The sequence below is a fragment of the Ailuropoda melanoleuca genome, chromosome 14, assembly GCF_002007445.2.
Source record: "Ailuropoda melanoleuca isolate Jingjing chromosome 14, ASM200744v2, whole genome shotgun sequence".
NCBI classification, from domain to species: domain Eukaryota; kingdom Metazoa; phylum Chordata; class Mammalia; order Carnivora; family Ursidae; genus Ailuropoda; species Ailuropoda melanoleuca.
Window position 1 is genome coordinate 30,279,215 of NC_048231.1, and position 14,756 is coordinate 30,293,970.

General features: G+C 41.0%; 1 protein-coding gene across 2 annotated transcripts in view; it reads right to left on the bottom strand.

Moving 5' to 3' along the window:
* Nucleotides 1-8,277: 8,277 nt before the first annotated feature.
* TRIP11 (thyroid hormone receptor interactor 11) overlaps nt 8,278-14,756 on the bottom strand; it is a 67,319-nt gene continuing 60,840 nt past the window's right edge. Inside the window, exons 20-21 of one of the 2 annotated variants that reach the window (XM_019809649.2) lie at nt 14,452-14,596; nt 8,278-11,939 (exon numbers count right to left, since the gene is read on the bottom strand). In XM_019809649.2, coding sequence (XP_019665208.1) covers nt 11,719-11,939; nt 14,452-14,596 — 366 coding nt within the window. In that variant the 3' untranslated portion in view covers nt 8,278-11,718. The remainder of the gene's footprint in view (nt 11,940-14,451; nt 14,597-14,756) is intronic. The other variant, XM_034641972.1, reaches the window with a different exon arrangement.

A 14,756-nucleotide genomic window follows, 5' to 3' on the forward strand; every position in this document is an offset into this window, starting at 1 on the left:
CTATAGCATTTCCCAATCTAGCAATTCTGTTTTTAAAAAGGGAATGAGGTGTGCTGAGCAGGAGCTGCTGGGGGACCCTTGCTGGCTTCTTAGGGACCATCACTTCCCTAAGTGTGTTTCCTTTCTTGGTTACTACATTGAAATCCCAACATCTGCCCTTCCTGCCATCATCAGAATCAAATACAATCAGAGCGATGACACAACTTCACAAAACGTACATGGTAGTGAACATCTAAGAGTTTATCATCTACTGAATGGACCTTCCTGGCCCCGTGAAGCTCAAGGTCTTCACTGTGCCATGGGTTGGAAGACAGATGGGCAGTTTTTTTTTAAAAAGATGATATTTAAATTGGGGGGGGGGAATTCACAAAATTATACATTTAATGATATATTTTGACTATTAATATTAAATTGTTTAATGTTTTACTGTCCAAAAATAATTATATCACAATGCCTTTCTGAAAGCAAAAGCAAAACAGGGAAGACAATGTTATTGAACGTCTAGATCATGCTAGACTGCACACGAACCCTCTCCTTTGACCACTGTAATAACTCTGTAAAATAGGAAACCCTCCATTCTGCAGATGAAGACAAGACCCAAAGAGATCAGGGCCACACAGACAATAAATCCAAACAAACAAATTCCAGACCAAACCAAGCCTATTTGGCTCTAGGTTCCTCATGCTTTCCAGTTGCCAAGATTTGCTTTCTCCGACTTGCTGGTTACATGGCTGGCTCTTTCCTAGCTCCCCGCAAACACTCCAGAACTCCATGGGTCCTCCCATCATCACCTTCTCTTCCTCTTTTCTTAGCTTGAAAAAAGCCTTTCACTTCTTATATTTTCCAAAGTTGGCCCCAAATGCTGGGCACTGGCTCCACTGTGCAGGTCTTCCCAGCCTGGGGAGGGGGAAACTTCTATTGTCCGGACGTCCCTGTGGCTCCTGCTCTCCTCCTCTCTCTCTCTGGCTCCTCAGTGAGTTCGTGTGTCAGCCACCTCCTCACCACCTCCTCCCACCTCAGTCGTCAGACCTCTGGCCATGCCCCACCGTTCACCCAAAATGGTACTTCCTGAGTTTTCCAGTGATCTCATGGCCAAACGCAATGACTTTTCCTCCATTCCTAACTGTTCCTCTGTCCCTCTGAAGTATTTGACCATTAATGAACCATCTTCTCCTCTCTTGTGTCTAAGACTTTAAGTTACCCTGGTTTTCCCACTATGACTCTGGGTTTTCTCCAGCCCCCTTTCTCTCTCCCCCCACTAATCAAAGGGTCCCCCCAAATTAGATCCAGACTCTGTACTCTTTCTCACTACTCTTCTGGACATAGTCACTGGTCCCTGAGCTATTATGGGACCTAGGTCCCATAAACAGTCAGTTATGCTGATGACCCTTGAATAAAGCCATCCCTAGCTTCTCTCTTGCTCATGTTCAGCTCCTTACAGGCTACTTCCCCAAATCCATTCCCTCTCCTGACTTATCAGGCACCACATCAAGGTGAGTAGTTCACTCTCTGTGAACTAATAAATAAGTCAAAAGGACTCCATCCTAGTGGCAGTTTTTGGTTTGGGGTTTTTGGTGGTAGTTTGTGCTTTTTTTTTTACTAGAAATACCTCAAAAGTTATGTTTGGTGACAGAACGATACGTGTTCTCACATTACGCCCTGTAGGATAGTGGGCTGGGGCTACTATAGCAGCTGGATCCCTTTAGGGTATCAGTCTTGCTGCTTGGCAATCTCTAGAGTGTTGACCTCCTTCTACTTGGTCCAAAATGGTGCATCACCACACTCACATTGCAGGAAGTAGGATAGAAGCCGATAGCACCCAGCTGCAAAGGGCGCTGGGAGATGTAGCCTGTGTCCTGAGAGATCACAAACCGACTTACCTAAGAATCAGGAGTTCTCCTGCTGTGAACGCAGAGAATGGACATCCATGGACAAGCAGCTGCCTCTCAGAAACCCTAAGGAACATGAGTTGTGTCTCTACATCCTTGCCGGTTTCTATTCCCACAGTAAAGATAGTTCTCCATTGTCATTCATGTTACAGAGTTTCCTCAGTTTGTCTTTTGCCTTTTTGTCTTCCAAAATTTTTGAAACATGTACATTTTACATTTTTATGTATTTGGATATCTTAATGCCATCCTTCATGGTTGCTGCCCTCTGTGTCATGCTTATGTCAAGCATAGAGTGAACTTTAAAAATATTGGTTCTGGGGCACCTGGGTGTCTCAGTTGGTTAAGCGTCTGCCTTCGGCTCTGGTCATGATCTCAAGGTCCTGGGATCGAGTCTGGCATTGGGCTCCCTGCTCTGCAGGGAGTCTGCTTCTCCCTCTGCCTGCTGTTCCCCCTGCTTGTACTGTCTCCCTCTCTGATAAACAAATAAAATCCTTAAGAAACGAAAGAAAGAAAGCGAAAGAAAGAAAAAGAAAGAAAGAGAAAGAAGAAAGAAAGAAAGAAAGAAAGAAAGAAAGAAAGAAAGAAAGAAAGAAGGAAAGGAAGGAAGGAAGGAAGGAAGGAAGGAAGGAAGGAAGGAAGGAAGGAAGGAAGGAAGGAAGAGAGAAAAAGAAAATATTGGTTCTGTTTCTCTGGAGAACCCCAACAAATACAGGACCCTAAGAAAATTTTTAACCTTGCTGAGCTTCAGGTTTTCAGCTATAAAATGGGGGCAAAAATAATAACATGGTGCAGTAATAAAAATAGAGTTCCTAAAGCACCTAGCAAGTGCCAGTGCACAGTAGGCCCTCAGTAAAGCTTTGGAACTTCTCCCCGCACACCATCTCTCTATAGGGCAAATTAAGTTTGCATTTGTCAAAGGAGGGCACAAAGATGTTCCCTCTCCAGTCTTGAGAATGTTAAAAAGGACATTGCCTGGAGGAGGGAACCTAGTCCCAAAACTTAGAAATCATTTACTGTAACCCCTTAATTTTACAAATGTGAAAACAAAAGCCCAGAGAGACTCATTTACCTAGGATCAGAGCATTAGGGGCAGAATAGAAATTAAAACCCAGATTTTCAGGGTTTCTTCCCTGATGACATGGGATCTCTAACTGTACTTTAACCAACTTGCTCAAAGACGTTAGAATTTTCTGCACATGCTTGGAATTCTCAGGAAATTCAGCAAATTGTGAAAACACCTGGGCTTTTCTTATGGATTATTTTAACTGGCTGTGGTTTTAGCATATAACCACATGTAAAATACGGGATCTCTACTATAAAAGACTTTAGGCAAGCACGCCCTTTGCCGTGGGCCCCAGAGTTGCACTCAAGAAAATAGCTAACAGCACTCGTCTATTTGCCATCTCTGTGTTGTTTTTGTCTGTTTTCTGACACTTAATGTGAATTGAGGTTAGGGGCAAACTTAATATAACTTTATGATGGCATGGTGTTCGAATTATCTCATTTCCTATTCACAATCCATGTAAGATTAGCAGTTCCCAAATTCCTCAATCTATCAGACCAGTAAAATCAACACCCTCAAAAATTAGAGGGAATGATATTATGTCAACTTTGAATTTTGCCAAAATAAAATTAAAAATCTACACGACTATCATATACGTCATCATATTGCACAAAAGAAAGGACTTTTCATAGCAAACATAGGACAGACCTTGCAAGCCTATGTACCCAGATGGGATGGCAAATATTTTTTTTTAAGTTTATTTGGCAGAGAGAGAGGGAGAGAGAGAGACCACAAGCAGGGGGAGCAGGAGAGGGAGAAGCAGTCTCCCCATTGAGCAGGCAGCCCCTTATGGGACTCAATCCCAGGACCTGGAGGTCATGACCTGAGCCAAAGCAGATGCCCAACTGCTTAACCAACTGAGCCACCCAGGTGCCCCTGGGATGGCAGATTTAACAAAGAGCCTGTATTCAGGAAGGGAAGCAGCATGCATTATTTGATCATCTCCGTTGTCCTCCAAAAAGTAACAAAATTGACTCTTTACTTGTTACAGTCTTAAGACGGGCTGTGTGAAAATGCTTTCAAAATAAAGAACAAGAAGAAGGGTCGCCTGGGTGGTTCAGTCGGTTAAGCGTCTGCCTTTGGCTCAGATCATGATCCCAAGGGTCCTGGGATCGATTTCTGCATTGGCGCCCTGCTCAGCCGGGAGCCTGCTTCTCCCCCTCCCTTCTGCCCACTGCTCCTCCTGCTTGTGCTGTCAAAAAAGAAAGAAAGAAAGAAAAGAAAAAGAAAGAGAGAGAGAGAGAAAGAGAGAGAGAGAGAAAGAGAAAGAAAGAGAGAAAGAGAAAGAAAGAGAGAAAGAGAGAAAGAGAGAAAGAAAGAGGAGACTTGACAACCCGGAATTGGTAGTCGTGGAAGCTGGCCGTGTGTACATGGGTTCAGGATAATGCCCTCTCTGCTTTGATGAAGTCCAAGTTCCAAAACTTTCTCTAAAGAAAGTACAATTCTTTAGGAAATATGACCCAATGCTAAGATTTGATTAAGCTGGGTAATGAGTATGCAAGTGTTTATTCTGTACCCTTTGAACACACTTCAAGTTTTGTCCTGGCCATCCCTGTTTGGAAGTTTTTGTGGGCGAAATCCAACATTTGGGCCTACACAGTTTCTTCTGACGGCTTTTTTCCTGAGCCTGGGTCACACTTTCTTCTTTGCCTTCCTCACCATTTTTTATTGAAATCTGGACACTTTGGATTATATTGGAGCAACTAAGGTATTCTGATGTATTTTTCTAATTTTTTAAAAAACCTGATGCAATTTAAACCGAGGAAATCAGTCTTCCCCATAGGAGAGTGCAGCTGCTGGTGTCTCTGCTGTTTTTATATTTTTTTTTCTTTTTCTTTCTTTCTTTCTTTCTTTCTTTTTTTTTTTTTTTTTTTTTTTTTTTTTTTTTTTTTTTTTTTTTTTTTTTTTTTTTTTTTTTTTTTTTTTTTTTTGCACCTTGTGCTCTGGCTTCCCAGAGGTTGCTCCTGCAAGGCGTCGTGGTCAGCAGAGCCCGCGGCTTCCATCCACGGCGCGTGGCCCCGGGGCACAGACTGAGAGGCGCTCGGAGGCCAGTCCCTCCCCGGCTTCCTCAGTTCCAGAGTCTTCCCGCTGCCTTCCTATGGTCGGCCCCTCTCCGGAACTGCGATCTCAAGTTGAGCGGAGCTGAGTTTTCTCCACATTTCCTTCCAAGTTCAGCACTTTTAACGGAAAAAGTCGCAGTTCATGCATCGTCTCCACCCCCACCACGCAGCCCACCCCTCGGGCAACAAAGCGGCTGGTTTGCATGACTAGCTTTTGCGGCTTTTCAGGATGAGCTCCATACGAGGAAAACTGGGAGGTTTGGGGAGCCCCAGGTAGGAAGGCTACAGCGTCCTGTGGTTCTTACCTGAAGCGCTACATGTTTTTCAAAAATCAAAAATTTTCAGTCTCTTGCCCGCCTCTGGTCAATTTCCAGGGCCCCCAAATGGTTGTTTTTTACCATTTTAGTTTCCTACTTTTTTTTTAGAGGAAGGGGCTGACCTCGTCCCACGGTGATAGCCGAATGTCTCTAAATATCCTTATTGTCTCTTCTTAAATGTGTGAAATATTTCACACACACACACACACACACACACACATTAAAGGATGGCAGCACAAAATTACTTTTCACCAAGTAAACCGAATGTCCCAAGGTGGGGGGGGAATAAAAGTGAAGAGACTTCTAAAAACGGAAGTCTTCCTTTCCCAAGTGGCAGTTCGGCGGAGAATGACGTTGACGCTCGTCCAGGTCTTCCAGCGCAGGCCAGGCGGTACTGGCGGGCGGCGAGGCCGAGCCTCGAGCGCGACCCGGGGCGAACCCGGCACCGCCCGCGCAGCTCCACGAATGCGTCTGCACGCGGGTTTGTGGAGACGACTCGGAAAGGATTCCGACAATGTCAAAAGACTTCACAGCCCATGTAAGTTTTCAAAAATAAAAAATTACCTCAGTAGTCTAGAACTTGTAACGCCATCACCGTCCCCGTCTTGATTCACGGAGAGCGCCTGAAACATCCCTTTGTGGAAGGGACTGCCGTGTTAACTCCCAGAGGATAGCGCGGGACCTTCGCACACACCTCGGTGGAAGGAGCTGCGCAGGAAACCTGAAGCAAATATTTACGACTTTGGTTTCCAAGGTTTTCTGGGAAGGAAGTCATGTTTCCCTTCACCGTCTGGGAGGGACTGTCCTCTGGGGAGTGTTTGCATTTGCCCTGGGTTAAGGAGGGCTTGAGATTGATTCCCCATTGCTAGAGGAAAAGTGTCTTGCAACATAATGTCCCTCAACATCTCATTGCCGTGCATTTCACTTATTTTTTAAAGATTTTAAATTTAAAGTAATCTCTCCACCCAACGGGGGGCTCAAATGCACGACCCCAAGAGATCAAGAATCGAATGCTCCACAGATGAGGCAGCCAGGAGCCCCCAAATGCCACATATCTTAGAAAAAATAATGTTGCTTACATTTCTAACAGGCCAAAGATATCTAGGAAACAACCTTACCAAACCCGTACATTAAGTTCACAGTATTTTCAATCGAGACTTAATTTACGCTGGAGCTGAACAGGAGGACTCATGAAAACAGCCACAGATGAAAATGATCACAGTTCTGGTATCATATGATAGAGCAGATCATTCATTTCCTAACCCTAGGAGGGCTCAAAGACCGATGCACAGGAAGAACCAAGGCACAAAACCAACTAAGAGTTCAAATATTTGCCTTAAGTTTTTATTTATTTACATTCTTGAATTTTTATCTCCAAAACAAATACTGTTGTAATTATAATAGGTGATTAATCTACTGGATATATTAATTACGGCAAAGGAATGCTGTAAACCCCTCAGATATATCCTATGTTCACATGACCTAAGTCCCAAGAACAGGAAAACAAGGTTCAGGTCCGCAACATTTTATATCCCATGATTGCTGGTTAAGGGCAAGAACTGTTTGCCTCTTATCTGACATTTAATTTGCTAGCTTGCTTCCTTCTAGAGTGCTCAAAGCTTGCTTGAAGATGTGCTTAACCCCCATTCCCCTTGCTCCCATGTGACCGCCTGCCCGAGAGGCCTCCAAGCGCTTGGTACTTCTCACATTTCTCCAGTGCTCAGCACCCATGTCTGTCTCCCTCACGGGACTGGGTTTCTTCTGCCCCAGACGCCCCCATTTTTAGCAGATAAACTCCCTGCCAACATCGCCGAATTAAATTCCCACAACTTCCCTCCACCCCATCCCACCTGCCATCTGCATCTGCCCTCTCTTCCCTCACTCCTGTCCCAAGAAAGGCACCTTCCTCCCTCAGGCCAACCCTGTGTTCCACTTCAATTAGCTCCCACTTCTCAGGAACCGTCTCCAATGTCTTCAGCCTCTTGGTCTGGTCTAAGCTGTGTCCTCCCAGGAGCACTCACACACGGTTCAGCCTCCCCGCTGAACACGACTTTCCCTCCACCCCACTCCTCATCTCCTCATGTCCTCTCTTCCCCTCACAGTGTGACTTCTGAGAGTCGCCTACAAACACATCTTTACTTGCTCATCACCGACTCAACCCACTTGACAATACGGCTTTTGCTTCTGCCATTCCACGAACATGGCTGAAGCTCAAAGCCAACAACTTCCCGGTCCCTAAATCCAATGGATTCTTCTTAAAACTTATCTTGCCAGGGCAACAAGCACTTCACACTTTTGACCTCTTCCTACCTTCTTGAAACAAACCTTGGCTTCAGTAACACCTCCACCCCTGACATTCTTACCCACTTTTTGGCAGTAATAATCACAACTTCTAAAATCTGTGTAGAACGACAGGCTTTATAAAGCATTTCCACAAGTGATACATTTATTCATTTAATATTGTGAATGAATGTGTCATCTGATCACTTACTATGTGGGTGCTGAAAGATGAGAGAAATCAGTCCCACAGTGAAGGCAATTTTGTTAAAGGTCACAGAGAAAGGATCGAGCAAAAGCAGTACTCCCATCTCCCAACTTTGAAAACTATGCTCCTTCCAATACTACCATCACATGAATAGTTAAAAATATTCAAGTTCCACATGTCAGAAAAAAACGAAGACATAACTGATTATCTTACCAAGAGCCCAATGACACATATTACCTCTGAAAGAAAATAAAAAGGCTCACTAAAACCTCTCAGATCCTCTTTTCATACAAAATCTTCGGCATCTATTAAATCGTTCACACTTCCCATTTCCAAGGCTCCCAGCACCCGAACAGCAACATCCGGTGAACACTTGAAGACATCAGCTTCCGTAGTTCATCAACTGCTGCTATAAACAACATGTGTAAGTCATTTCTCCCCTTCTAAAGAAAAAGTCAGCAGCTGTTTGCTAAAAAAATTTTTTTATTGTGGATAAAGACATTGCCAACTTACATATATCATTTTTATTTGGAGTATTTTTTTTTGCCTTGCAGTGCTCCTGAGAAATTCAGAAATGCATTGACTTTAGCTCTATAAAACACAACCCAATATTAAGGTTGGGTTGTAAATGTCCCACATTTCGATATTTCCCTAAAAACCAAAAGACAACTTACCAAGTTTAATTAGAGAAACCTTAATAAGTTAAAAAGTAAAGAATGGCAAATAATCACAAATGTCAGAACATTAAATACCATTACTTTTTCCATAGGAATATATAAAATAAATATCAGTTATACTTACTTGATATTTACAAAATTAAAGGAAATTTTTGTGGATGGAAGACGTTTTAAATACTTTGATATATGAAAAACTCCACTGGCTTGAAAAATCAGAGTCAAATGTTTTAAGTCTGACGCATAATGGCACTCCCCCACTAATTCTTATCACTCCCCTTATCCCTGAAGACGAAGTTTGTTTCCCATCTAGTGATCGGATGAGTATTTTGAGTCTTTTTCCGCTTTTCAATTAACCATTAAAAGGTTACAATAAATGGGAGGCTTTATTTGCAGAGGATAGTTAATATTTTAATTGTCTGGTTTTAAGAAAGTCATTCCTTTTTCCCCATGTTTTTGTTACTTTTTTTTTTCTTTTAAAAATCGATAATGGCAGGGACTAAAACTCAACCAACCATGACCCAGGATTATATTAAAATCAAATTCAATGGCTGGATGGATGGCTTTTCTACTATATTATAGCGGTTGAAAATCATTAGGAATGTTGTGAAAAACTGGCAGCTAAAGCAAAATTCAACCAAAAATTCTAGTAAGTTTAGAGAGAAGTAAACAGTAAAAGTACTGTAGTTAAAATATTGCAGTAAAAATACCGTTCGCCATGTCCTATTGCTAACATAACAATTATATGCTTCCTCACTGTATGGTTACTAAGATTCCTTGAGCAGATGGCTCATCTCTGACACAACTTGGTTTCAGAAAAGTAGATGAGTTACGTCTGGTTTAGATCAACAAACACTTAGTATGCATACCAGTGAGCTATAGTTTCAACCATGATACAACTGAAACATTAGGTACCACAGCTTGAGGACAAGGTCACATACTTATTTAAATAGCAGCCATGGACGGTCATGATGTGATGTTTAGATACGCAATCCACCCATAACAGCTTTCAAACTTACATAAAACCATGGGGGGGATGCCCAAAATGTCCTCAAAGGTCTTTAAAATATGATGATATGCTACTTAAATACGTAGCATGCATCTCCTTTTCAAATTAAAAGACGAAATTTTTTTTTTTTGCATGTTCTCTTTCTCCAAAATGAAGGATCATGTGTCTTTTTTTTTTTTTTAACTGAGAAACTTTTATTTCAGATGCTCCACACTGAAATGAAATGTCAATGGCAAGCAGCACATAATCTAGGATGGCCAGTGAAAGCATCTTTGGAAGGATCGTACAAAACCTAAGGGTAATAATTTCATAGAGAAGTAATTAATGGGCAAAATGGACAAGAGGCGGTTTGGCAGTTCTAATATAGAACCTGTACAACAACTTCCTGTACAGTGGACTAAACTAAGAACGGAAATATAAATACATCAACTCACGAGATGGGGGATGTCCTGAGGCAGTGACATCTCGGCTACTAAACATTTCAGAAAAACAAGCTTTACCCATCCACACATGAAGACTTCTAATCTTCCAATCTAAATACAGTAGACAGTTAATCACAGCAAAATTTACAAACAACCAAATTGAACCCTGGCCAGGGCAGGCCTATTTACATATTTGGATTAGTTATCTTTTACCTTTCCTTATTACACAGATTTTCAAGGCATACTGAAATTTACAAAATTCGCAAGAAATGTCTTTAAATGTACAACTCCAACGACTAATACAAACATGAACATCCTGATATAATTAAGTTCCAGGTCAAGATTAGGACGGGTTTGTAAAAAATTAAAGAACTACTCCCTTCCTCTTCAGTTCCAAACACCGGGTGCTGGTGCTGGTGACGTCCTGCCCTCAGTGACCAAGAGGATGAGAACTGGGGCCTCCTGGATCGGCGCTCCTCTTCTACCACACGGCAGACAGAGGCAGGAGGCGTCCCGTTCTGTGATATTGCTAATCGTAGGTACGTAAATGCAGCTATTTGACTTAACACTTACACGGAAGCTGTGTGCATCTGTGTAAGCAAACAGTTTTGAGATGATACCTTTAAAAAGATACCTTGGGGGCGCCTGGGTGGCACAGCGGTTGGGCATCTGCCTTCGGCTCGGGGCGTGATCCCGGCGTTGTGGGATCGAGTCCCACATCAGGCTCTTCTGCTATGAGCCTGCTTCTTCCTCTCCCATTCCCCCTGCTTGTGTTCCCTCTCTCGCTGGCTGTCTCTATCTCTTTCGAATAAATAAATAAAATCTTAAAAAAATAAAAAATAAAATAAAAAGATACCTTGGCTCTTAAAACTAAATCATATCTCCACAGTATGTACTTAACATTAAAAAGGAACAAATTACCGATACACCTAACAACTTGGATGGGTCTCCAGGGAATTATGTTGAGTGAAAAAAGCCAATCGAGAAGGTTACATCCTCCACAAGTCGATTTACACAGCACTCTTGAAATGACCAAATTACAGAGCTGGAGAGCAGTCAGTGGTTGCCAGAGGCTAGGCGAGTACGGGATGGGAAGGAGGAGGCCACAATTATAAAACAAAAGACAACTCAAGAGAGGCTTGACGAAACCGTTGGGTATCTGCACTGTGCTGTAGTGGTGATCACACTGACCTACACGTGTGATAAAATTGCATAGAACCAAACACACACACACATCCCACCTCAGGACACCTGTGATCTCCCAGGGACAAGCCTGTTGTTGGCCTGTCTACACAAATTCCTCTCAACAGGACTAATGGGGGAAAAAAAAAGATGACCAATATATGCTTCAGATCAATTGTTTGCACCATACAGATAAGCCACTACTATTATTTTCTCAGTCTTTTTGTAAATCTCTTGATTATCTTTAAAAGATAAACCACATGTCTCTAGCTTAAATGAGCTTGAAAATCATAGAAATAAAGAGCTGATATACAGCTACTAGAAATTTTTATCTTTATACTTTTCTTAATTTTTGTAAATTAAGATTAAAGATCAAATGTTTCTAGCTTAAAATAGGTCAAATCAGAGAAGGAAAAAAGCATATAATTTAGGAAACACTTCCTCCTGTGACACCTGCAATTTCTAAAGCAAAAAGAATATTTTTATTAAGTTTAGAGAATGTACAACTGCAAATACATGACTTCTTCTGAAAGGCCACTTTGTGATAAAGTACATACATATAGTGTTCATGGTTTCTTTTAAAGTGCTACGTATGTTGTCTCTGGCTTGAGAATCATCTATTGCTTTAAAAGGTCTTTCAACACAACTCCAGCGCTGTTGTCAGGTGACACTGGCAAAGGTGTAAATGTGGGCAACACATCTGAGATGGGTTTCAAAAGAAGATGCCCAGGCCCACCAGGTCCAAGTCCAGCTGGGTTAATGAGAGGCACAGCCGCAGAGCGGGGAGCCAAGAATGGATTCACATCTGCTCTTCTACCAGTTCTGGATTCTGTGGTATCTAAATGATAAAATACGAGTTGTTCAGTCTCCCATATATTAATTAGTTAACACTATACATGTGTTTTAGAGTCCTAGATTTGGCCCCTGAATAAATTTAATTCCTATGCTGCTGGGTTCTGGATCTGCTAAGCAGGGTCTATGACATAAAAAGGGTAAAAAAAAAGACAAGACAGGAAGCGAGAGGAATGGAGGAGTGGAGAAAGAACACGGGAGGGAGCAGCATCTGTATGCAGAGCTAATACTTTGATACTCAAATACCAGTTATATAACTGATGAACTTCACTTACTTTAATAACGGCTTTTCAAGGGTGTCTTCTATGTTACAATGAAAATTTTCTAACTACCCACCTGAAAGATGGAAGGACTTTAGAACTCCTTTTCCCCCAATAGTTATGAGGGCCACGAAAAAAAACTGGCACCAATTCCACAGTGATAACAATCAAATGTGATATTAATTTACCCAAAGAAAAACAATTTTTTCGTATTACATTACCTGATCCTCCTTTTTTAGACATTCAAAGGTTTGAAACAATTCTCTGTTAAGATTATTTCTCTATCATGTTACGCCAAAACTAGTTTTTTTACTGGAATAGGTCTCTGTTAATGTCCTAATGTCCTGGTGGATAGAATTCTGCTTTATTACCCAAGCACCACTCAAGCAATGGGAAACTCAAATAAAAAGAAGCCTCTAAAACAAAGAGCATTGAAACAAATTCATCCAAACAACTTAATGTGGAGTCGAGCACCCTGGGTCCCCAACCTTTACTTCCCTGTGAATGACAACGTTCCGAACTCTGGGAAGGCTTCCAGTGCTCCTTGGTAACTCTGCCCCTCACCACACACTTCCAAATCCAGGACTGAAGACTAAGCTTAGTTTTTTTTTGTTATTTTTTAATGTAAACCCTGTAGCAGCTCAAAATATCACTGGCTTTTGCCTCTGATCAATCCGAACCAAGCTGGCCACATGTCTTGATAAGTGAAGAGAGGAAGAAAAAGGAAGAAGAGAGGGAAGAAGGGGAAGGGATGGAGGCGGAAGGGAGGACAGGGAGCAGGTGACGTTGCCGTAACGAATTTCGGAATCCACTTGTAGATGCTACAACCTAGTGTAGCAAGAAAAGCGTGTGGTTTTGTTTGTTTGTTAAGGATTTTATTTATTTGACTGAGAGAGAGAGAGAACGCACAAGCAGGAGGAGTGGCAGGCAGAGGGAGAGGGAGAAGCAGGCTCCCAGCTGAGCAAGGAGCCCAATGCAGGGCTCGATGTGGGGCTCGATCCCACATGACCTGAGCCGAAGACAGATACCTAACCAACTGAGCCACCCAGGCACCCCAAGAAAAAAGTGTTTTTAGTATAATCTATAAGCTATTAGATAAAGTGGAGACTTTTTATTAAATTTAGGAGCCAAATCTTTTATCAAAACAAATTTTACCATTTCTTTTTATATAAAAGTTCAGGAAAATAGAAGTATTCAGCAAATTAGACTTTGAGTTTTTTAAAATTTCAAAATATAAATTCTTTAATATTTTATCCAAATTTAAGTATCTGATGTGATATAAACCTGGGAGTATACAATAACATACACTTTTACAGTCCAACTAGCAAACATTTTAGTCTGCATTAAAATATGAAGATTTCAGATCAAAGAGAGACTTTCTAATAAAGAATCTGTTTACAGTCTAATGGATTATATTTCAACTCAAGAAAATTTACTGCATGTCTATAATTTAGGGGACATAAATATAAATAAGGCCCTTTTGACCCAGTGGGATAGAAAACCATACATACAGAACAGAACCACCAAACATTTTGCTTCCAGGTGGACCTTTTAACATCCAAGAAGGCTTCAATACATCTTTGGATGTCTAAGCCAGTTTACTAAACTGTTCTTAAAATTACTAACACACCAAGGTTTGGTTATTGAATTTAACACTCAGATGTTCACAGGGAAAAAACCTTTCTCTAACTATAAACTACACTTTTTTTGGAAGGATAATTTGCCATTATATTCTAATTCTTAAGAAACATCTACATGTAGGTATTATACTTTCAGAAATTTATCTTAAGGGCAACATTAAAGATGTGTGCAAAAACTTACCAAGGATATTCATCACAGCAATATTTATAACTGAAACAATCTGAATATAAACTATACTTTTAACTCTAATTTAGCAGTAAGCACCATTAGTATGAAAGAAAAACAGATAACCAAGCAAAGGTTTACTGGTTCACCAGCACTTCCAAGAATAATTCAAACTGGCTTACGCAGAAAGAAGAATTATTCCAATATACAAAGAAAAAATATTTCATATTGCTGAGGTTATTCTAAGCTAATTAAATATCAGATCGCTACAGGACATATGAAGCCAAAATCTAATGGCTTATTGGAATTTTGGAAGAAGTCACCGCACATTTTCAAAAACACTGAAAATTTAGTTAAGACCACTGTAAAACATAATCATAAATTAAACATTCAATTTTTTAAATTGTAGAAAAAATAAATATCTGGTTTTACCTTTAAAACTTTCTGGTACATTTGTAACTACTTTTCTCCTTCCTGGTGAATCCAGAGGTTTCATATCATGAACAGAAAGCTTTGGTGGTGGAAGAGATGGATGAGATTCTGTTTCTAGAAATTTAACAAAAAGTTCTGAAAAAGACTAAGAAAATAATATTTGGGTTATATATAAGGCAGACATTAAATTATACTCACTACAACCAAGAAAATGTACCAGCTGTGCAAATTAAATACCAAAAACTAATCATGCCTTCTTAATTCATTTCTGTATTAACTAAGCTTTATGAACCATTAAAACTACT